The 24,948-nt window shown below is 39.8% G+C and overlaps 1 protein-coding gene across 6 annotated transcripts in view; it reads right to left on the reverse strand.

The window, feature by feature from the left end:
- Positions 1-6,022: 6,022 nt before the first annotated feature.
- The window catches only part of RAB3IP (RAB3A interacting protein), a 53,813-nt gene continuing 34,887 nt past the window's right edge, over positions 6,023-24,948 (reverse strand). For 5 of the 6 annotated variants that reach the window (XM_081956967.1, XM_081956964.1, XM_081956966.1 and 2 more), the window contains 6 exons: positions 24,420-24,623; positions 22,960-23,088; positions 21,375-21,487; positions 19,745-19,844; positions 19,577-19,646; positions 16,345-16,745 (listed from right to left, as the gene is read on the reverse strand). In XM_081956967.1, coding sequence (XP_081813093.1) covers positions 16,663-16,745; positions 19,577-19,646; positions 19,745-19,844; positions 21,375-21,487; positions 22,960-23,088; positions 24,420-24,623 — 699 coding nt within the window. In that variant the 3' untranslated portion in view covers positions 16,345-16,662. Of the gene's footprint in view, positions 7,249-16,344; positions 16,746-19,576; positions 19,647-19,744; positions 19,845-21,374; positions 21,488-22,959; positions 23,089-24,419; positions 24,624-24,948 lie in introns of those variants that run through there. The other variant, XM_081956965.1, reaches the window with a different exon arrangement.

Below are 24,948 nucleotides of genomic sequence, written 5' to 3' on the forward strand. Positions count from 1 at the left end.
ACCGTAAATTTTTTCTTACTCCTCCTGACAGTCTTTTTAAATTCTTAAATTGTGTTATTATTAATGGGGTATTTTAATGGTGATTTTTAACTGTCCAAATGTGATGTAATTTGTTACCTCCTCCGTGCATGTATGTCTCTGTATATGTGTGTATTTGGATGTTTATGTGTTTGCACATATGTTTATGTTTTATATGTTTTATATGTTATATGTGTTATATGTTTTATTGTACGCCGCCCCGAGTCCTGTGTGGAGAGGGAGCGGCTAATAAATTCAAATTTATTATTTATTTATTATTATTAAGTAGCACAGCTGGATCCTACAATTAGTCCACTTAGTAGAGCTATGCAAGAGCTTCAAGGGAGTATTTCAAAAGGATCTGCAGGAAGGGTTAAAAAAAGACAAGATGGCTTTGTGTGTGTGATTAGAGGCCCTTCCCTTTTTGATATGTAATATCTGAAAAGGGACAGCGTTTTGATCATCGTACCCTCATTGTGCTTCATTTGAAGAAAGGCCTCTTCCTACTTTCCCAGTGCTGGACACCTACATTTGCATTCTCTGCAATACGACTTTCAGTGTCTTATATGAGTTGTACATATATTTATTTAGGTGGTTTGGAGTAAGATATACCATATTTTTTGGAGTATAAGACACACCTTTTTCCCCCTAAAAGAGGGTGAAAATACGGGTGCGTCTTATACACTGAATATAACCCCACCCACCCACCAGCCCCAATCCTTTGGCTTCTGCCTCCCAGCAATTTACCTCTTTGCAGCAAACAGGCTTGCGGAGGCTTTAATAAGCTATAGCAGCGATGGCGAACCTTTTTTGGCTCACGTGCCATAAGTGGGGGGAGCGCAGGAGGGGTTGTGTGCGGGCATGCCGCATCCATAATGCAATGAGTGAACCCAGTGCACATGCGCGCACTACAGGCACTCCCCCCCCCATTTTTACATGCTTTTTTCGCCCTCCCCAGGCTCCAGAGGCTTTATAGGAGCCTGGGGATGGCGAAAACAGCCTCCCCTGCCCCCCCAGATGCCCTCCAGAGACATCAGGGAAGCCTCCGGGCAATCCCTGAAGCCTTCGGAGCACTCAAAACGACCTTCCGAGCAAACCAGTAGTGACTTCGGGTTTGCTCGGACGGTCATTTTGAGCATTCCGAAGGCATCAGAGAAGCCTCCGGACGGTCCCTGAAGCCTTTGGAATGCTTAAAATGACCCTCCGAGCAAACCGGAAGTCGGAGGGTCATTTTAAGCGCTCCGAAGGCTTCAGGGACCGTCCGGAGGCTTCCCTGATTTCTCCAGAGGGCGTCCGGGGGGCGGGGGAGGCTGTTTTCGCCCTCCCCAGGCTCCTATAAAGCCTCTGGAGCCTGGGGAGGGCGAAAAATGGCTTTAAAACAGGGTGAACTTAGCTGGCCAGCGCGCACATGCACGCTGGCCAGCTGACAGGGTAGCGCCTCGCGTGCCCTGACAAATGGCTCTGCGTGCCACCTGTGGCACACGTGCCATAGGTTCACCATCACTGAGCTATAGCAATCCCTGCAGCCTGTAACAGCTGATGATCGGGAGAAATTGAAAGCGAAACTTGCTATTTGCTCCACTTGGCAAATTGCTGGGAGGTAGATTTTTTTTTCTTGTGCTAATCAGGCTGTTTGCTGCAAGGAGGTAAGTCAACAACTGTAAATGCCTATAGAATGTTCAAATTATTAGACTTATTTTTTAAAGACTGCTTTATTATTATTCTAGACAACTTAACAAAATAAGAAGCTTTTTAAAATAGATGCTTGATCTGAAGAAACCCAGTGCTATTGTTTTAAAAAGTGCTCTTCTTTTAAATAGTAGAGAATAACTATACTTCCAGAAAGCACATCAATTTTAACAGTATCTGTACAAATATAATCTGAAATATAACACTACAAACAGTGTATGTTGTCTATACTGTTTGCTGTTTGTTGCAAGGAGGCAAATTGTTGGGAGGCAGAGGCAGAGGCAGATATTTTTCCCTTGTTTTCCTCCCCACAATCTAGGTGCGTCTTATACTTCAGAGTGTCTTATACTCTGAAAAATACGGTACATCTCAATTTTATTGTAGAGATATTTGTCTCTAGGCACATTTATCAGACTATTTGGTATTTCTGAATACAATTTTAAAATACTGAGAGAGGGGAGTGAGGCAAAGAAACCATACATTCAAAAAAATAAATAATAACAGTAATATACAGTGTAATGATGTACATTAAAGTATATGGAGACCTCAGTTTTTTATGAAATGCATTCCAAACAACTGTGACTCCCTACCCATTTAAAAAGCAATTTGTGGTTTGATGCAAAGATTACTGAAAGTGAAAGCAATCAGCAACTCCTTAAGCATGTTTCAGGGAGTTTGAAAAACAGTTTGCAGGGAAGGGCTATAAAAGCATTTTCTAAACAAAATGAGTGTGCTGATTGCAAAGTACATAGTTGTATATGCTAAAATGCAGTCAGCACACATTTAGTTCAAATATGAAAATAATTTGATTGATTTTTTTTTTCAAATGAACTTAGCTAATTGCTCCTTTTCAAATCAATACATGAACTAGAACCCAGTTCTCTCTGACATTCACACAAAAAATATGTCTGCACCTGTACGTGTATCTGAAATGATAGAATAAAATATTCAAAAAATTGCATGTACAGTATTTCTGAAAATAGCACAAATAGTTTAAATTGGGCAACATTGCTTATAGATATGCATATATTGAGGATAGACATAAAATGTATAATACCAATATTTGCTATGTGAATTTTAAAACAATTCCCGAATTGATGCAAAATGAATGAAAAATCATTTAAGCCTTTAAAAAGTCTGTGCCTGCGCACAACATTAAAAAGAAAAAAAATCCATTTTTTCAATGAAGGTAGTTCTGCGCATGTGCAAAACAGAAAATCAAGATGGCACTGCCGAGGATGGAACCTGTACGGTCCAGATAGTTACTACGTATTCGGCCGAACTGAGAGGAACCCACCTCTGCTTGTGTATCATATTTCTTACCATTAAAGCATCACACTAAAAGACCTAAAGATTCTTACAATTGTTCATAATTATAGTTAAACAGATTACTCCATGGAAATATCTGATGTGATTGCCATGTGATGAATTGATAATGTTTTTCAGGAAGATGTTCATTTTAATCCATAATCTTCATTGTCTTCTAAACAAGTACTAATCATAATCACTATTCCTGAATGAATGGGTGGTAGCAAAACATTCTTTAATATTTGGACTATCTACTCTAATAGCCTTTTCAATTCAAAATGTTGTATAATTTCCCCCATTTTTTCCTGATTCACTATCATCATTCTGTAGAACAGGGGTGTCTAACTTGAGGCCCATGGGCCAGATCTGGCCTGCAATGTGACAAAATCTGGCCCACAGGGCTGCCTTGGAAACAGCAAAGAACTAGCCCCAGTGCCTCCACCCTGTCCCCCGGCCAGGGCAGCTAGGTACTGATCTATAACTTGATGGCCGCCATCCAGGCTGGAACCTTAGATCCATGGGGTTGCACTGCAGCTGGCGAGGGACTGCCCCGCCACTTCGGCTCCATAACCTGGGCACTTGCTGCCTCCTGTGCACACGCGCAGGGGGCAGGGACGAGGCAGTGGGGGCAGCCCCTAGCTGGTTCCAGGTAGCCCTGCAGATCTAAGGCTCACCCTGTTCCAGGCCGGATGGCCACCATCCAGTTATAGATTAGCACTGTGCCACCATCAGCACCTCCATGGCCTGCTTGCTGGTCCAACCTTGCAGCCTGTGTGGCTTCCCTCTCACTGGGACCACCTCCACTGCACGTGGGAAAGCAACAGCTGTGATAAGCATGGCGACCGGCAGTGCTGCCAATCTCTCCCCCTCCCCTCGGAGGACGGAAGGAAGGAGATGAGAAGGAGGGAGGGAGGGAAGGAAAGAGGAGAGGGAAGGAGGAAAGGAAGAAGGGAGGGAGGGAAATGCGAATGAGAAGGAGGGAAGCAGGGAAGAAGGAAGGCAGAGGGGAATGAGGAGGGAGGCAAGGAAGCTGGCCATGCCCCCAGCCACGCCCCTCAAGATCAACAACAACCCTATGCTGCCCTCAATGAAATCGAGTTTGATGCCCCTGCCCTAAAACATAATATACAACGATCAAGAACATATAAATTCCTACTTTCATACATATCCACAACTGTCTAGACAACACTGGTTCATACTTCATGACATACCTTTTAGCCCTTCCATTTTTAATTACACCTCTAGTCCCTCCCATTTCTCTTGGTCGTTGCTAATATGCTTCTTCTTGGAGTCCACCTGTGGTAAATTAAATTGATTGGATATGATTTGGAAAGGCACACACCTCTCTATACAAGGCATCACAGCTGACAATGCATACTGTAGCAGAGCAAAAGCCATGAGGTCAAAGGAACTGCCTGCAGAACTCAGAGACAGGATTATTGTAAGGCACAGATCTGTCACAGTCTACAATAAAATTCCTGCTGCACTGAAGGTTCCTAAGAGCACAGGGGCAACCAGGACTCTTCCAAGAGCTGGTGGCCCGGTCAAAGTGAGCAATCGGAAGGCCTTTAGTAAGAGAAGTGACCAAGAACTCCCTCCCAACCTCCATTTTTGCTGGCAGAGGGCTGCAGGAGGCTGTCATGGCTGGCCACGCCCACCCCAGCCACACCCACCTGGCCTTCAAAGGTCAAATGCAACCTTGATGCGGCCCTCAATGAAATTGAGTTTTGACACCCCTGGGCTAGATGGAAGCCTCTCCTCAGTGCAAAACACATGAAAGCCCACTTGGGAGTTTGCAAACAAGCACCTGAAGGACTCAGACTGTGAGAGACAAACTCTAAGCGAGCTTTCATGCTCCAACGTTCCTTTCAATTCTGTAATTCTGTGATAGGCCACTAATAATTACTAATCATTTATAAATATCAGTCTTTATATGTACAAATGTGTGCATTTAAGCACTTAAGTGCAATTTGAAAGTCAAAGAAAATAGGTTTTCAAAAAGATTTCAAATAAAGCATCGGATATTAACTTGGGGGGGGGACTTTTTAAAAAAATAATTATAAAAAGGAGTCTCCTCTGTTACAAAGGATGGAGATCTGCATCTTTATACTGTATCTTAAGTGTTCCTAGAATAAGAGCCGTTCCATTTGATAAGATTATTTTTAATTGCCACATAATATAAATGAGTAAATGAGCAGAATCTGGGACGTGGTCAGAAAGGGAGACCTTTTCATTGGGGTATAACCACATCAGGATTTATTGAATCACAGCAAGGGAGAATTGCCTCTAAATGCCGGCCCAGAGGAAAAACAGTGAAAACGGTTGAAAAGACATTGGAGAGACATTGATCTTATTTCATGAGCCGAAAACAGTTGCATGTCCCTGTGGCTCCAGGTTCTCTTGTGGCCCTTGGAGCTATTTTGGCAATAATTGATATTACTGGTTTCCTGCCATTTTGAAGTAAGAGTACTACAGAGCTGGAATCTAGCCCACTCTTGGCCTAAAGCCACAGATGCACTTTCATTAATCATATCATATAATCACCAATCCAATGTAAAGTTTTGTAAATTGTCTGTTGGCCAGTTTTTCTTCATCTTCAAATGTATGCCTCATTTATGAGAGAGAGAGAGAGAGAGAAAGATTATTGCAATCCTCCCTTTCTATGAGAAATATTGACGCTACAGAGCAATCACAGGACTAGGAGAGTCTCATTCCCTCCAGGCTTAAAGCTGTAATATAGGTCACAGCAATTCACAGTGAGCGCAGCCTGAATATGGCTTTCAAAAAAGGTGGGGCTGATGGCTGGCTGGCTGCTTGGCCCAGCAGATAATAGTACAGTCATTCATGATCAACAAAGCCAAAAAGGCTTTTCATGGCCTAAGGGAATACCACGTGATCAACATCATCAGAGCATAGTTGCAGCTCAGCTGGTTTACTGAAATAAGCACATGCTGTAACTACTTTTTACATTTTACACTGGAGTTACTTTTATTATTTTAACATTCACAGATAAATCCACTTCTCCGTGTCCTCTTTATGTGATAATTTTATAGTCTTTCATAATTTTGTGATGCTGTAATCTCACACATTATTACTATTATAATATTATACTGATTCTTTGTAATAATGAGGTTTTGGGGAAAGGATAATTGTTTCTCTGGGCAGTTTAAAATATCACGCATTACAATATAAACATCCATACTATATATAATGGTATAAACCATCAAGTTTCTAAAAATCAATAAAAAATAATTTTAAAATATATAGAATGAATAAATAGCACATAAAACATAAAATCTAGAATTCCAATATGGAACAGTCATTAAATCAAACTGGGGGGAGGGGGGGCTATGAAGACTAGAAAAAGAGCAATTAAATGGTAGTTGTCTCCCTAGGAAGCTCATTCCAATAGTAAAATCTTCAAATGGAGAAAATCCTATCTTTTTGTAATTTATTAAAAATTATTCTCTTCTCCAGAAACTCAACTTTTATCCATACACTTAGTCAGAGAAAGTTGCTTTAACACTTTCCAAAATTATCCAAACTTAAGTAGACTACCCTTTCTCCTAATTATGTCTCTTATAACCACAAAATTGTTCTCTTCCTTTAAAAAATAAATATTTCTAAAATTAAACAAATATTGTTACCTGTAGATCAGCTTCAAAAATCAATATAATTAGCTACAATCTGACATCTACTAGAGTCTGGATTTTTGCAGCATAGATTTGGTAGCCCCATTGGGTTCAATACACATAACAAAGTAGCTATGTGTAATATTTGCCTGATATAGTCTCCAAAAGAAGAGAACATGCAGGAAAAATAAGGACATCCTTTTCATCTGCTAAATTATCTATATAAACAATTACATTGCAGTATAAACAATTACTATAATTGATATACATATATACTGAATTCATTCAAAGTGAAGAAATTGTACCAGGTGTTCTTTATGCTTTCTTAATCTCTTCTTTGGTGTTTATTATTATTGAGCAATTCCAGCCTATACTGTATTCAATATTTTCTTCTTCTGATTTCTACCTAAACAAAAGAACACTGCCTTAAAGAAAGGCTGTTTTCTGTAAATTAGCGCATCTTGCTTGTTTTACTAGCCCAAACTTTCTTCCATAGGAGTGAGGAAACTGTCCATGTCTTTCACTGAGGCTGCTGGGAGTTGTAGTTGTGCAACATTTTAGATTTCCAAGTTCCCAATTCTTTCAGTAGAGAAAATAATTTCTAATTGAGAAATAAGAAGGAAGAAATAATACAGATGTTCTTTGATCTCTGGTTCAATTGTTCTGTTCAGTTGGATTGCAAACCTGAGATTTACTGATACAAGGAGAAGAAAGTGAGCATTTGAGATATCAAAAAACTTGTCTTCAAACTAGGAGATGGCAATCTTTTCAAGCAATTTGGTTGTTCTTATGTTTTTGTGTGGCTGTTATTGTTGATTAATATTGCAATTGGGATTACATTATGAATAGAATTATAATTTATAATTAAGTTGCTGTGATATATTTTGTTATTTTTACTATTATTTTACTAGGGAATATATTTCAGAAAATAATCATAACCTGAAAAACGTTTTTTTAAAGAATACTGTTCCCATTTATTTGTATTCATTTCTTTTGTTCATATCCATGTTTATATTTATACCTGCTATCTTGTACATGTTTGACAAACTAATAAATATAAATACAAAATTATTTTGAACCAAAATCCAATCATGGCACAAACTAAAGCAAGGTTTTAGAAACAGCATTACATTTTGTTGTAGTGAGTTACTGCCTGATAATTAGCTTTTATCTACAGCTTATTACTGAAGTCTCTGTAGCTACTACTTTCTTTGAGCCAATAAAAATAAATAAAATGTGCTGAAACAGTCCCTAGCACCCCATAGCAGACACCAAAATAATGATATATATATGGTGACGCTATTGCCACCTTACATATTTGTGTCCCAGTGTCTGATGCATATATTTAAATTGCATTTGTTTGGTTGTTTGCTCAATAGATGCCCATGTGTCTGTATTAAATAAAACCAACAAATAAGTAAATAAGAAAATGATTGAAAAGGTGCAACATCTTGCCTGTTTGTTTTGGGAATTAGTGCTATTAAATGAAATTATATTTTCTGCAGAGTAGCCCCATTTAAATTTAAATGCTGCCATCTTGTGAGATTATTGATCTCTTACTTTATGTGCATTCATTAACAAAGTATGTCCATAATAATGCAAGCAAATACTTAAACTGCATTGAGAATGAAAACTGAATTGCTTAGAAAATATAGCATGCTCTGTGTCTTCTCCAGTTCATATCTTCTAATCTCATTATTCTTTTTCTCCTCCAATTAGGGCTGAATTCATGTTCCTACTTCATGCAACTGATGAAATTGATTATAGCTCACAAAAACTGATAATGTAATAAAGTGTTCAGTTGGTTTTGCTGTAGAAAACAAGCTATCACCCTGGAAACACTATTACATTAAGTAATCTTCTCCAATTGTGTGTCTTTCAAATGGTTGTGATAACGACTCCAGTTGTAATGTATAACAAGACTCAATTGCCATATGTTGAGGATTATAAGAGTTTGGTGTCAATTAGACTTTAATAAGTTCCCAGCAGTATAACATTTCATCTTCTTCCTCCAGTTTAACTTTTATGATTTTTCTACACCATTTGTTACAACTTTTCCTTATGGTATAGCAAATAAAATTATAAATTACCCGCAGCTGAAATATCTTTTTTTTAAACAGTAATTTGATTCAAGGCTAGGTGAATGTTGTTATAAGATTGCTCACACTACTATCATGACAACATAGTTTTGGTATAAATCACAGATTTGTCATTATTTGATTTAGAATAATTTTCCATAAATTAACAAGTACTTTACTATCATGACCTAAAGAGCTAGAAACTGGAGATTAGTTTAAAAAAGGACGTAGTAATGTGCAGTTAAAATTATGTGTGAGTATGCTGTAGTAGTTAGATTCACTGGCTAAGACTGGTGAAAACTTAATAAGTCAGGTACTAACCAAGGACCTAAGAATTATTAAGATAACAACTAAAACAGCAAACTGGTTGTTGTTGTTGTTTTGTAGAATTAGGGTATTATTATGAAAAAACAAAGATATATAAAACATGACCTCATCTCCAATGCCCTGTTAGTGGACCTTAAGTGGCCCTGGACTCCATTGGCTGCTGGTATTGAATGCCAGTTTGGTCTGTAACAAAGCCTCCCTGTCCCTGTCCATGATTTGAGATGCATGAGGGCGCTAACCTCGCATGACCAAAATTTAGATCTCAAGATATGAAAATATAATTTGACAACAATGTTAGTGTGGTCACAGTTGAATACATTTTTTAAAAAAAACTGATGCTAGTGTAGCAAGGACTGCAAATATCTGTTAAGATATTCAATTGATTCATGATAAATTAGATTGGTATACTTGTATTCTTTCTCAGGACTTTTGGTGGCAATCTTTTTTATATTAATCACATTTGTTGGAGACAAATGAATTTACTGCTATTTGATGGAGATATTAAATTGTTATCAGTGTCACCAGCATTGATATCAACAGAGCTCCAAATCATTTCTTCGTCATTCAATAAGTACAGCTCTTTGCTTGTCCATTTTAGCACTTCTTCTAACATCTTAGAGGTGTTACTCTAGAATGTGTCAATTTAGCTTTTTTTAAAATTGAAAAATCCTTTTTTTAATTCCCTTCTCCTGCAACTATCGAAGACCATCCTCCAAAAGTTTTTTAAAGACGTCTGAATTTTTCTCTTTGGCGGCATTTCTGAGGCATTTATTTTTGAAGGTGGGGAAGAATGCCACTGCTGGCCTTGCTGTTTTCTCTTTTGCATCTTTCATCATTTTGAACCCTAAACCTTCCAGAAAGACATAAGGGAGGGATTCCTTTGTGATGTCTTCCTCTGGGATTTCACTGAAACATAGAAAGACATAATGCTGTATCTTGCAGGAGACAAAATGGTTCAAAGAAAAATACACACAGGGACATTGGTCAACTTCCAACTATGCAGGATTAAGATCAGCACATTCCATCCATAAATACTTTATTGAAATCATCTTTATAAAGTCTTGCCAACTTCTGAGTATAGTGAAGTACAGATAATCCTCGATTTATGACCCCAATTGAGCCCAAAACTTTTGTTGCTAAGTGAGACAATTGCTAAGTGAGTTTTGCCCCATTTTATGACCTTAATTACCACAGTTGTTAAGTGAATCACTGCAGTTGTTAAATTAGTAACACAGTTGTTAAGTGAATCTGGCTTTCCCATTGACTTTGCTTGCCAGAAGGCTACAAAAGGTGATCACATGATCCTGGGACACTGCAACTGAGTTAAACATGAACCAGTTGCCAAGCACCCAAATTCTGATCACCTTGATGCTGCAATGGTTGTAAGTGTGAGAAACAATCATAAGTCACGAATGAAGGCAAATGTGTTTGTCTCAGGATAATGTTACAAGACCCAATCTGGGTCAGTCACTGAGACAAGGGGTTCAGTCTTCCAAACTTTTGGACTCGTGCTAGCACCCATCCTCAGGGAACTTTTCTCTACCGGAATATGTGTTTGAGCTATTCTATGCTCCATATTTATGTTGTACCTTATATGAAGCATAGAATAGCCCAAAGCACTTATTCCAATAGAGAGAATTTCCCTGAGGATGGGCTCCAGCATGAGTCTGAAAGCTTGGAAGACTAAACCTCTGTGGTCGTGGTGACCCACTCACATTGGATCGTGCAGTCATAAGTCACATTTTTCAGTGTCCTTTTAACTTCAGTCACTAAACAAATGGTTAAGTCGAGGACTACCTATACACTGAAATATACTTGTGGGTTCTTCTTATAAGAATGGCTGTGTTTTTAAATATAAAATCAAATAGCACTCTATATAGTTACTGTATTTTTCGGAGTATAATAATAATAATAAGTTAATAATAATAATAATAATAATAATAAGTTTGAATTTATTAGCCGCTCCCTTTCCAAGTAGGACTCGGGGCGGCGTACAATGGGGCATATAAAACACAGAAAATATATAAAACACATAGGCGTACATACAGGACATACATACAGATACACAAACACGGACTCGGAGGAGGTAAACAATTTACATCATATAGACAGTTAAAAGACCCGCATTAAAATACCCCAATTGTAAAAACCCGATATAAAATTAAGATTTAACGTTTAAAATACAATTTAAAAACAGTTAGGAGGAATAAGAATAATTACGATTGAGCCAGGCCAGATAATTGAAAGAGGTGGGTCTTCAGCTGTACACGGAAGGAGCGGAGATCGGAAGTAATCCTGATGTCACGGGGGAGGTCATTCCACAGGGCTGGGCCCACCACAGAGAAGGCTCTGCTCCTGGGTGTCGCCCCCCGGCACTGTTTGGCGGACGGCACCCGGAGAAGTCCCTCTCTGTGTGAGCGAATTGGTCGTAGGGATGTGTGGGGCAGGATGCGATCCTGCATATAACTAGGCCCTGTGCCATGAAGCGCTTTAAAGATCATAATCAAAACCTTGAAACGCACTCGGTAGACCACAGGAAGCCAGTGCAGCTCGCGCAGGAGAGGTGTTACAGGGGAGTACCTAGTCCTCCCCATAATCACCCGCGCGGCCGCGTTCTGGACCAACTGTAGTCTCCGAGTGCATCTCAAGGGAAGCCCCATGTAGAGAGCATTGCAGTAATCCAGGCGAGACGTCACTAGCGCATGGGTGACTGTGCGTAGGGCATCCCGGTCCAATAAGGGGCGCAATTGGCGCATCAGGCGGACCTGATGGAACGCCCCCCTTGCCACGGCTGTTACATGGTTATCCATGGACAGCCGGGCATCCAGGAGGACGCCCAAATTGCGCACCTGTTCCATGGGGGCTAGTTGGACGCCCCCGATGGCCAGAGATGGAAACACCTGGTTGAACCGGGAGGCCGGAAGCCACAGCCACTCCGTCTTGGAAGGGTTGAGTTTTAGTCGGTTGCCATCCATCCAGACCCGTACGGCCTCCAGACACCGGGACATCATTTCGACGGCCTCATTGGGGTGGTTCGGGGTGGAAATGTATAGCTGAGTATCATCAGCATACAGATGATATCCCACCCCAAAACCACGGATGATCTCGCCCAGCGGTTTCATATATGTGTTGAACAGGAGAGGCGAGAGTACCGATCCCTGTGGCACTCCACATGTGAGTGGCCTCCGGGTCGAACTCTGCTCCCCTGTCAACACACGTTGCGTCCGATCAGAGAGGTAGGAGCCAAACCACCGTAAGACGGTGCCCCTGACTCCCAGCCCCTCTAGCCGGTGCAACAGGATACCATGGTCGATGGTATCGAACGCCGCCGAGAGATCTAATAGGACCAGGATAGAGGAACAACCCCTATCTCTGGCCCTCCAGAGATCATCAACCAATGCGACCAAGGCCGTCTCTGTGCTGTGCCCGGGTCGGAAGCCGGACTGGCGCGGGTCTAGATAATCATTTTCCTCCAGGTGACGTGGGAACTGCTGTGCTACCACACTCTCTACAACCTTCGCTAAAAAAGGAAGGTTGGAGACTGGACGATAATTGACTAGGTCCGTTGGGTCCAGGGAAGGCTTCTTGAGCAGGGGCCTCACCACCGCCTCTTTCAAGGCGGCCGGTAGAGAACCCTCACCCAGCGAGGCGTTCACCAGGCCCAGGAGCCAGTCGCGCGTAACCTCCCAGGATGCCAGTACAAGCCAGGAGGGACACGGGTCCAATAAACATGTGGTAGGTCGCAGACGTCCACGCAACCTGTCCAAATCCTCGATGGCAACCGAGTCGAACTCCTCCCAAAGCGGTCCCTCAAGACTCGCAACGGGCGTCTCTACTGAATCACTGAAAGGGGTCCATCCCATCCGGATTTGAGCGACTTTATCCTGTAGATAATTCCCAAACTCCTCTGCTCTGCCCTGTAATGGGGCTTCCCGTGGTCTCTCAAACAAGAGGGAACGGGTCACCCGAAACAGGGCAGCAGGGCGGTTATCTGCAGACGCAATAAGAGCGGCACAATGTTGACGTTTGGCCGCTCTTAATGCCACAAGGTACGTCTTCAAATATGCTCGTACCTGTGCTCGGTCAAATTCGGAACGGGAGGATCTCCAACGACTCTCTAGGCGTCTCTTGTGGCGTTTCATCACCCTTAGCTCCTCGGTAAACCAAGGTGCCAGGGTGGTTCGTCGCCGCAAGAGAGGCCGCAAAGGCGCCACCCGGTCTAGGGCCCCGGTAGTCGCACTATTCCATGCGTCTACCAGGTCCTCCACTCGGGGGCGGGTCAGGTCCACAGTAGGTGGCCCAAGTTCCGTCTGGAACCTATCCGGTTCCATCAGGCGCTTGGGGCGGAACCATCTAATACCTTCCAGTTCCGCCTCCTCGCGGCGGGGGGTGGCACCAGGGAAGTCCAGCCGGAGAAGTGAGTGATCCGACCATGACAGGGGAATAGTGTCTAGATCCCCTATTCCCAGATCACTCGTCCACTGGCCAGAGACAAAAACAAGGTCCAGGGTGTGGCCTCCCTCGTGAGTAGGGCCCTGAATTAACTGCACCAAGGTTTGAAGAGGCAAATTAAAAAAAAAGTTTTTGCACTCTGCAGACCTCCCCAAAACAGCCAATTTTTCATGAAAATGGCACGTTTTTTTTTCCCAAAAAAAGGGCATGAATAGTCTTTAGGAGGCTTGTAGAGTGCTCCTGGGGGGTGGGGGGTCTCCAAAAACGAGCAACAATGGCCTGTTTTCTGTCAAAAAAAGGGCATGGATAGTCTTTAGGAGGCTTATAGAGTGCTCCTGGGGGCTGGGGGGGGACAAAATTGAGCAAAAAACGGCCCATTTTTCGCTCATTTCTGCCCTCCCCAGCCCCCAGGAGCACTCTGAAAGCCTCTTAAAGGCTTTGCACAGCCATTTTGGTGAAGAGGGTGGGGTTTTGGGAGGCAGAAAATGCTGTATTCAGTGTATAAAATGCACCCAGATTTTCAGCCTCTTTTTTGAAGGAAAAAGCTGTGTCTTATACTTCGAAAAATACGGTATTTTACAAATGCAGATCTTCAATAAATTGTTTGAAGATGCATCCAAGATTAACATGCAGATTATGGCTAACCCATCCCAAGATTCAAGTCTATTTGAAATTTAATTCATAGTGGGCCTTAGATTAATCTCCCTCAGCTGGACTCAGCTAACTCTTCTGGAATATATTTCGCAAGACATGTTATCATACCTCTAACCATGCTTTCACTACTAGTAGGTTTTAAGTTCTGAAGATTTTTCTGTTTTCTCTGGAGTCCTCGATGCTCTTTGAGCTTAGCTATTTGCTTGCAGACTTTCATCATCTCAATCATGTGCTAATGATTCGCACTGATGCATGTAGCTGATGCACTGATGCACTGATGTAATGAAATGTCTGCAAGCACATAACCCAGTTCAGACAGAATCAAGGACTCCACAGTCCAACCCTAAGCTACATTTACTCCTTTCTGTTTTCTGTTGTCTTTCTCCTTTGCTTTGTATTTAATTTATGGATATTTGTTTTCATGTTTTTAATGCTGGGTATGCTAGCCATCAAATTGTGAAATATGATTTGCCAATTTTGTATTAATTTTTATAGAAAACACAATCTATTTCAAATTCAAAACATACTGATAAAAGGCTTTTATACCATCTTTCATTATACTTAAATTAACAATAGCCTTTAAGGCAGAAAAAATTAAACTATTACTTTTGTCACCTCACCTGCTATCACTGGCTCAATATGTCAATATTATCCCCAAATGTTCAATTTTACCCATCTTTTGACGTTTACAAGTAGCATAACTGTAGATACATTATGTACATGGATATGTGACAGGTGTGTGAGCGTGAGAAAGTACTCCAATACTGAGCTGGAAAAGCAGCACATGCAGTTGTTGCCGCTTCCTGAACAATAGAGCTGAAACTTGTTAATGATGTTTATTAATTATTTATTAATGATGTTAATAATGGTTCCACATGGCCCAAGATACTATTCATAGCTAGGGGGAACAGAAAAATACAGACCCTGAATATAGCCAAATTGTCTAGCACAGGCATTAAAAAACTGTAAAACATTTCTGGTAAGGTAGAGAAAGGGACTGCAGCAGGGGTGTCCAAACTTGGGAACTTTAAGACTTGTGGACTTCAACTCCCAGAATTCCTCAGCCAGCCATGCTGGCTGGGGAATTCTGGGAGTTGAAGTCCACAAGTCTTAAAGTTCCCAAGTTTGGACACCCCTGGACTACAGCAATCTGGCTTTCCATGATTAAAAAAAATGTCTTGGAACTTCTTGCTCTTGGTATAAACGTTGTAAAACTATATTGTATTGTATTGTGCAGTTTTTGTATATATTTTTTTGCAATTTTTATCCAGCGGTCTCCTAAGGACTGAAAATTATTTCAAGAATCTCTCAGAGAAAAACATTGAGAAAAACTGGTTTATAGTACTGCCAAGATACAGAAAGCTACCATTTGGATCAAATCTGTCAACTCCGTAGCTTCTATTTTGCAATATGGAGCCTAATGACCAAGAAATAATTAAATATCCCAGTATTTGCCTCAGAGTAGCAACCTGTGTAATGCACACTAAGTGGAAGATAAACCTCAACCAGAAATAGAAAAAGCATGATCAAATTTCAGTGTTGGAAAGAGAAGTAATAGTGAAGTTAATGATTTGAGAGTGTTTTTAGCCATGCTCAAATAAAAGAAAAGGTGATGAATCAATAAGAATCAGAGTTCTTTGGGATCTCATCAGTACTGACAGTACAGGATGTCTATTCAGCAGCTATTGGTGTGGGAGCGTTACTTTGGGACAAGGGCAAAGCTGATGAACCTTTTCCATGTTGTTTTCTTCAGCAGGAACTCCTTTCTATTCATTCACTAATCACAAACAACAGCTCCATGTTCCTTAGAAAATATGTTTCTGTTTGATTTCCCAACAAAGCAAATATTATAGACTGAAGAGAAAAATACTTTAATTAATTTTAGATTTTGCTAAGTAGAATCAGAAGATGAAAGCATTCACAGACACTCAATACTTCTGAAGCTAAATCAGCAGTAGTTGATATTATTTTTTTAATTCATCTCCACATCTTATTGCAAACAGCTCTTAATGGAAATGTATGCTTCAGTATGAACATTTGCTATATCCCCACTTGCACTAATTAATCACCATTTATCCAGAATCATTTCAGGCTCTCGATTACTGGTTTTTGGTAAAAATAATCACTTTCTTTCATACATTTTACCAACTACACATTTTTTAAAAGAATGTTTCAGACCCAGGGAGTTCAGATTTAACCTTTTATTAAGATGAAATTTTATATTAAAAACTCTCTCTAGACCACACAAAAATGCATATAAATCTTGAGCAGTGTTTCACCTGAATTTCTCAGTCATAAGTTGTAGTCACAAGTATACCTGAAAATTCTCTTGCCTTGCCAGCTTTAATCTCTTGTGTAAAATTATTCTGTTGAATTATAGGAGTATGTAGTGCAATCTTGCACATAATCTTGGACCCATTTTAAAATAAATAGACATAGATATAGAACCGGCTCAAATGTATGTACAGTTATGGAAGTTCATGCAGGCACCAGAAATGCTGGAGTTACAGCTCCTCCCTGTAATAGCCAAGTTTTGCCAGCGACATCTCTTTCCTCAGTTGCATTACTTCCCAAAACATCTGGTCCACTGTGCAAAAGAAAAGGAGATGTTGTGGAAAAAAATGCTTCTTTAAAAGTTCCCAATGAACAAAGATATTTAGCAATGTTAAATCTGAGTTTTCAGATACTAAAAGTGCTATTTAAATATAATACAGATACTGAGAGTTGCTGACTGGAAAAAAAATCCATGTATTTTATATTAAGGATAGCATTATGTCTAACCACTTTTGATTACATAGCCCAGTGATGGCGAACCTTTTTCGCCTCGGGTGCCAAAAGCACATGCGTGCGCGCTATCACACGAACTCAAGTGTCCACCCACATAACTTAATGTCCCCCCCCACCTGTGTGGACCGCGCATTTTTGCACAAGGCTTCCTTGCCACTCCCTGCTCTGGCTGCTTCCCCTTGGCTAACACCCAGTGAGGGAAGAGGTTGCTCTGCCACAAACGGGCAGAGACTGGGGTGGGGGTGGGGGGATGCTCAAGTATGCTCCTGTGTCAAAAAACCTTCCCTTATCATTCTCCTGTGTAAAGATTTTTACTATGGCAGGTGTGAGTCCAGTTGCTAAATTCCCCCCTTCTATTAAAGAGGATCCTGGGCACTACAGTCAATAGACAAATGAGGAAGGGAGCTGCTGGCACAGGGGAAAGACAAACAGTAAGGAAAGAAGAAAAAGCAGCTTTTTTTCCCTCAAGGTGGCTGCTCTGTTTCCCCCCCTCCCCCGTGCTAGCACAGAGGATCCTGCCTGGTCGCTGCAATCCAAAGGGAAATGAGGAAGAGAGCTATCTGCATGAGGGAAAGACAAGCAGCAAGGAAATAAGAAAAAGCAGCTTTTCCTCCTCAAGGTGGCTGCTCTGTTGCCCTTTTCTTCATTTCAGCACCACTCCATGGAGCCTGCCCCACCCACCATCACCCAGGTCCTCGCTTCTCCCAAGCATTTCTTTGCCTATTTAATCTCCCCTCCGTAGCATTTTTCCATCGTGTTTCTTGCCATTTTAGACAGGAAAACAAAGTTTGTGGGGCCGAAACCCCCCCCCCTTCAATCAATCAATTCCAACTTTGCGAGATCTCTCGCTCCCCCCCCCCCCCAAGTTGGAATTGACTGAAGTTTTTTTTTAGTCCCACAAACTTTATTTCTCTGCACACGATGGTAAGAAACGCAATGGAGCTGGAAATCAGGTAGGCAAAGAAATGCTTGGGAGAAGCGAGGACCTGGGCGATGGTGGGTGGGGCAACCTCGATGGCGTAGCACTGAAATGGAGAAAAGGGCAACAGCAGCCACTGTGAGTGAAAGAAGCCTCTTTTCTTGCCGCTTGTCTCCCCACCCCCTGCTAGCAGCTCTCTCCTCATTTCCCTTTGGATTCCAGCGATCAGGCAGGTTCCTTTTTAGTAGCGGGGGGGAGGGGAATAGAGCAGCCAGCACGAGTGAAAGAAGCCTCTTTCCTTGCCGCTTGTCTTTCCCGTTCCGGCAGCTCTCTCCTCATTTCTGGTTTGCATTGGGCTGTTTTTCGCCCTTTGGAGGCTTCAGGGAATCCTCCGGAGATTTTAAAAAAAACTATCAAAAATCAGCTGGCCAGCGGGCGCATGCGCACGAGCTGACAGGACAATGCCTCGCGTGCCCTCAGAAATGGCTCCGGGTGCCACCTGTGGTGCATGCCATAGGTTCGCCATCACGGACATAGCCTATCATTCAGTTCATCTTTCAAACTAATTCAAGATTTTGGGGTGAAATCTAATGTCACCTCAATCTTTACCAACTGCACTATGTTAATTATATTTTTCCTGCCTTAAAACTATTTACTTACTCTGTTTATATAAAAATATTTCTTTGCTTTAGGATTTTACAAACATTTAAGGTTTTTTTAGATGCACCTACAAGGACTCAGATAAAAACATCTAAATTTCAAAATAACATTTTCCACTTTTTACACTAATACTGTAGGCCTTAAAGTTTGGTAAAACATTAACACAAAATTAGAACTAACAACTGTGCATACTGTGTATATAAAAGGTTATGACAGTATTTAACTGATATTTAATGATTTAAAGATGAATATATCAAGTCTCTCGCAACATTTTTCATATAAAAATACTGAGACCATGCAAAATAGATTTTAAGTGACAATACAGTGATGATGCTTACATCTTTAAAAATGTTTTACAAGTATAAAATAAAATCAGTTTGCATGCTTGAACCTAACTTTTAGTTTATGTAGTTTAATCCCCAAGTGTAGTGCAGATATGGAAAATTCACAAAAGAACTAAGAGAATAAGAAAACTGGTGTATATATTCTCTGTATGCCCAGTTTAGAAGAATGAAACATTGTTTTCTATTTTTCTTCCTCCACCTTCCCTTGATACAGACAATCTGTCACAAAAATCTGTGGATATATTTATATGAAGCCCACTGATTGTCTAGAAATTAAATGCTTAATGACATATTGTCCCTTTGAAATTTGCGCAGATGACTGTTAGCTTAATTATGAAAGATAAATTCCTCTTCCTAACTTATGCCATATGGGATCATAAAAAAGCAGCAAAGTAGAGGGTTTAGACACAGTTCCAGAGGTTGTAGGAGCATTACAACTTCCCCCAAGTTCTTGGTTTATATAGTAAAAATACACTTCTGAAATTCTGCAACCTGCTGCAAAAACATAGCAGCCCTGCTAAGAAATAAAACAGGGGTGTCCAAACTTGGGAACTTTAAGACTTGTGGACTTCAACTCTCAGAATTCCCCAGCCAGCCATGCTGGCTGGGGAATTCTGGGAGTTGAAGTCCACAAGTCTTAAAGTTCCCAAGTTTGGACACCCCTGAAATAAAACAACTTTCTTACAGTAGGCCTTATTCTTAACTTACCATCCTGCTGCTTCACAAGCCCCTGCTGAATATATCGAATGTAAGTGAAGAAATTACACACTGATGTGATCTGTACAAAGGAAGGGGGATACAGAATTAGAATGCCACATGATCAATTACCTGCCTGATCCAAATATACAAATCGTGATTTGAGAGCTCGACACTTACCCTATACCTACAGAAAGGAGAAATATAATAGTAGTTTCCCGAGTCCCCCAGCTTGATTCGATGCTTACAGGATTTACTTTGTCCACTGAGAGCACATTTCCTGTCAACAGAATGAAACAGTTTTAAAAGATGATTTATGATTTAATTTACATGAACACTCTAATTATGGAACAGTTGTTTGCCAAATAGACTGTAGTCTATTTTTACACCACTTTGACATAAATTATTGCAAATTATAAACTGATCAGCTCAGTGTTTACAATGTTTTGTAAAGCTGTTAACAACACATAGGTAAAATTTACAATTCCAGACACAATTGTCCTTTGCAGTGATCTTTGCAATTTTAAAAAAAAGAAATTCCCCCTAAAAGCATCTCAACTATTCCAGACTTGAGACCCCTTCATTTTGTTGTCGTTTAGCATCTCTATGAACCCAGTTGTGGTGATTTGCAATGGTTACAGCCCAGCATAATGTATGAACACAGGCACAATGTTATCTATGGAAGTAGCTAGCTGCTCATCTCTTGTTAGTTACCTAATGATAAGAAGTTCCACTTGAAGCACTACCTGAAGTAAGTTTCTGATGCAATGGGAGGACCACGGGGGAAATGAGATCAGTGGAATGCCTGACCCCGGGGGAAGGGGGGGGGAGACTTCCTTATGCCATAAAAATGGGGATGTAGCCAAGATGGTGTGTAATATGTAGAGGTGGGTATAAAAGAGTGAAAATATAGAAAGCACAGTAAAGTATGGAGACAGGAAGAGTCTTTCCTTGTTCTTGAGCCAATTAACTGTCAGATCTGCAGAGCCTGGGATATACAAAGCTTCCCTTCCAAGTACTGAAGCACATCAGATACATGGTAATAGTTCTAGGCAACTACCAAAACTAAGAAGATAATCAGTGTACATAAATGTACTTTATAACTCCTGCATGTCACTGACATTATATAATGCAGATGCTAACAAAGTATTGTTTTTTGGACACAAAGAATCAACATTTAAAGTAAAAAGCTGCTATGCAAATATTAGAACATGTGCCAGTATCTTCATCTATGTATTCTTTTTATAATGTCTTACAAGTAAATATTAGAAAGTGAAATTAAGTTGTTCTCTTCCATTACATAATTATTCTTAAGCGTACAAAATATTTATTCTCACAACCATAAAATCTAATTCAGCCTCAGAATCACCATCAGTAAATGTTACTAATGCTCCTGATTTTATAAAGAAAAGAAACTAGACTCGGTTATTAATCTAAACCCCATAAACTAAATTAGGACTCAGAGATTGGATGATAGTGATTCTCAGACTTACTTAGATTTCTAACGTATCTTATGGGCTTTTATGGGCTTTTGATTAATAGCCCGGTCTACTTTCTTAATCTCTCTCAGGGCACATCAACTGCCTTTGCCCTGGTAACACCTGCAGGGGCCACAACCTTACCTCTCTGTATAAAAGAAGATGGAGATCCATGTCTTGCTAAGAAAGAAATAGTGCATCCTATAGCTTTCCATGCAGCATTTATGGGGTTTCTGTTTGGATGTAAATCTGTTAGTCATTTTTTTCTGGCTGCCAGAATAAAACCCAGCAATATATTCCCAGTACCATAAGATCCTTAAATTGCAACATACTTGGGTCCTCCACATTCAACTGCAGAAGCTTTTACAAATCGAACAGGCTGCAGACCAACAGGTTCAATGCTTAATGTATTGTTTTCTACAGCTTCCAGGACAGCAGAGGCCAACTGAAAATAGACCACAAAGAGGCAAGTAGTAGTTTTCTCAAGGTGTTTCCCAAGGCTTGACAAAGCATGCTATGAGCTCTGTCTGGTGATATTATTAATTTACCTGTGACAAAATGAAGCATGTATCTTCAATACTTCAAATCAATGTTTATCAATCTTGGCCTTTTAAAGATGTATGGACATCAACTCCCAGAATTCCTTGCCAGCATGGCTCCCTGGGAATTCTGGGAGTTGAAATCCATATATCTTTCAGTGGTCAAGTTTGAGAAACACTGCTTTAGAAGCACAGGAATGAAAACATGATATATCCAGCCGCCAACACCAACACCACCCTCTCCAAAGCTTACCATTAGCAGCAGAAATTCCATGAAGCCTAAACACTATCATGGTTCTTCTCATATAAACCAGAACAACACAGGATGTAAACACCAAAGGAGCAAAACCATACAATTCATTAACGTAAGAACCAGCTTTAGATTTGCATTGCAAGCGAAGGCAATATTTTGGTGGCCAGTATCATTGGGAAATTTCGTATTATTTTCTTCCAAATTTTTATAGGCAGAGAAGATGATAAAAACAAAGCCCATTTTAGAGTTTAATTGCAATTCTTCTTTGTTTCTACGCTAGAGTATCCCATGCCTACCCTACAAACAAGAGCTCAGATATCACGGTTGCCCATTGATGGATTATGATCAAGAATAAAGTATTCTCAGTATGTAATATTTTATATTTTAAGATAGATGGCTTTCAGTTTGAGAAACTAATGAACAAATCAGTTTTTAATGCTAGTGGAAAGAAAAATAGCAATGTAGAAGAACTGCCCAGAGATTCTTAGTTTAATATGAAGCTAATTCTGGGTTCATAAGATTAGGAACCAATGCAATATCTGTATTCAACAGAGTAAGTTCTTAGGAGGAGTAAGATGAATAGCAAATTGTACTACAATATGAAAAACAAAAGAAATTATAATCTGGTAAAATTAACTGCAATATTTTCCATCAAAACAGCTTGCCATTTAAACAAAGAAGTTATAAAGTGAAGTTGGGACTGTGCTTATGACCTTACTTCAGCTTTCCTGTGCTTTACAGACTTGTGTCATAAATGTGAAGACTGGTTAAGTTACTTCAGCATCACTAAATGAGGCAGTCACTAATCGTGGACTATAGGCAGATTGACTCCTTGAAACCATTTATCAACTGAAACTATTCAAAGGTTCAATATGCTGTTTTGAAACAAATCCAAAAGAAAACTTTTCTCATGAAATAATATTTATGACCTTCATTGTGAAGTGGTCCAGAGCTACAGTATATGCAATACAAACACCTATAATTCTGTGGAAATACTTTGCAGGTAAAAGAGGGAATTTTGTACTTAATTGAAGATATCAAAGTATTTGGTGGTAGTTGTTTTAAAGACCTTCTTTCATATTACCTAACCAATGTAAGTATCACTATGTGTTTTCAAAGCATTACCTCACTTTTTGAAAAGGTTAAGCATGGAAAGATATCTTCTTCATAGATTTTATTGAGAAAAGGGCATGTCCTGTCCATAGTAGGATCATCCTTCCAGGATCTGAATTTGTTGTATAGAGATATATCAGCCTAACATTGAAATAAAACAAGGAAAATCAGAGCACAAGTCTTCATTCAAGAATCACACTATATAACATAAAATATATTGTACCAAACCATAATTAACAAACAATAGACATTACATAGCATTTGCACTTCAGTGATAAAAATCTGTGGACAGCAGAGCTTTAAGAACCCTGAATCCACATTAATTGGCAGGTGACTCATTCTTCCACTTAAATCAAGATAATTAAACTCCATCCTACCATTGCATAGCAGTTTCAAGGCAGTAAACTGCAGAACTAGACACGTAAGGCAGACTTCCCCAAACTGGGTATCCAGTTCAGCAATAGCTATAATGACTAGGAATTCTAAGAATTGAAGTCCACATATCTGAAGAATACCCAGAACAGAGAAAACTGAACTGAAGTGTTACTTAATTGTCAACTTCTACCTTTGGCTTCTTAATATTTACATACATATATGCCATTGTTCATAACTTCAATCAATTTTTCTATTTTGGATTTAAGAGATATGCAGTAGTGTAAACCAAAGTAGCACCGTACTAAAAAAAAGTTAACAATTTATGGGACCACCAATATTTAAAGTTACATGGCAAATATATGCTCTGTCTGCTTAGGAAAAGTAGACTAAATATGCTCAATAAATTTATCAGTGGCTGATAAATTGGATGGTTGACAGGAATGAAATAGTGGATGGTATAGTTGGCTGACTGATGCAACAAATGGGAGATCTCCTGAACACAGCATATTGTTGAGATTCCTCCAGTTGCCATTAATTTAGTGCTTTAATCCTGCAACTTTTAAAAAAAGATATTCTATTTTCTTTACTACTTTTTTCCTATCAGAATTAACTCCCAATTTTAATCCTACAAAAACTTGACAACAATTAGCTTGCTTAATATAGGAAGAAGCCTTGTTAAGCCAATGAAACTAAAGGCTAACCCTAAATTACATTAAATGTGTAGCTGCAAGTATATCATTCAAACCACAGTCAGGAGATGGGGGGGAGGGAGAATTAGATTTTCTCCGCAATATAGCATTTCCTTGTACTTTATGTGGCTAAAACTGAAACATGGAAAATCAGTACCTGTCAAAGATACGTTCTAGTCAAAATCCATTCATATGAATATAATGACAGGTCTAACAAGTTGTTATTACAGATAGATTTTTCTTTAAAACAAAACATTACAAGTTGCAAACACCATTACTGAAGAGTTTCAATTGCATGTGGCAGGAGAAGACGGCTCAAATAATAACCAAGGACTTTCTGTAAAAGCACCCAATAATCTTTGCAATCCCTGAGCTCCAAATTTCACCAAATCCCAATTATTAAAATACCTCTTTGCAGTCCTTTACAATTGGCTGCAGCATGTTAACCTCCTGGTTATTGACACCCATTGCACTACTTGTACTCTTGTTCCTTGTGTGGCCTTTTCTGAAAGGTGTTTTTCCACTAGACTGAAGGTCTTTTGTTGGTGAAGTTGGAGAAGTAGATAGCACTAATGCTTTCAATGCTGCTACTTCAGCCTGAAGTACATCAATCTAAATATATATCAAAAGAAAAAAGTATTAGAAGCATGCCATTCTGCATCCTGCACAGTAAGACGAGATACTAATGGGTATGTATGTATGTATGTATGTATGTATGTATGTATGTATTTATTTATTTATTTATTTATAACAAGGGAAGACATGGCCCGTTGCTATTGGAGTTTTCATTAAAAGATGGATATAAATATAAGTTGTGCAATTCATAGCCAATATGACTGAAATAAAAAGAATTGCAATCCCAGGAAAATCAAGATTTCAATGCATAGGTAGCAAACTAGCAACAAGATTGATTTTGAAGGCAACTAAAATCTGGTAT

This window comes from Natrix helvetica (assembly GCF_964273705.1).
Source record: "Natrix helvetica genome assembly, chromosome: 6".
Taxonomy (NCBI): Eukaryota; Metazoa; Chordata; class Lepidosauria; order Squamata; family Natricidae; genus Natrix; species Natrix helvetica.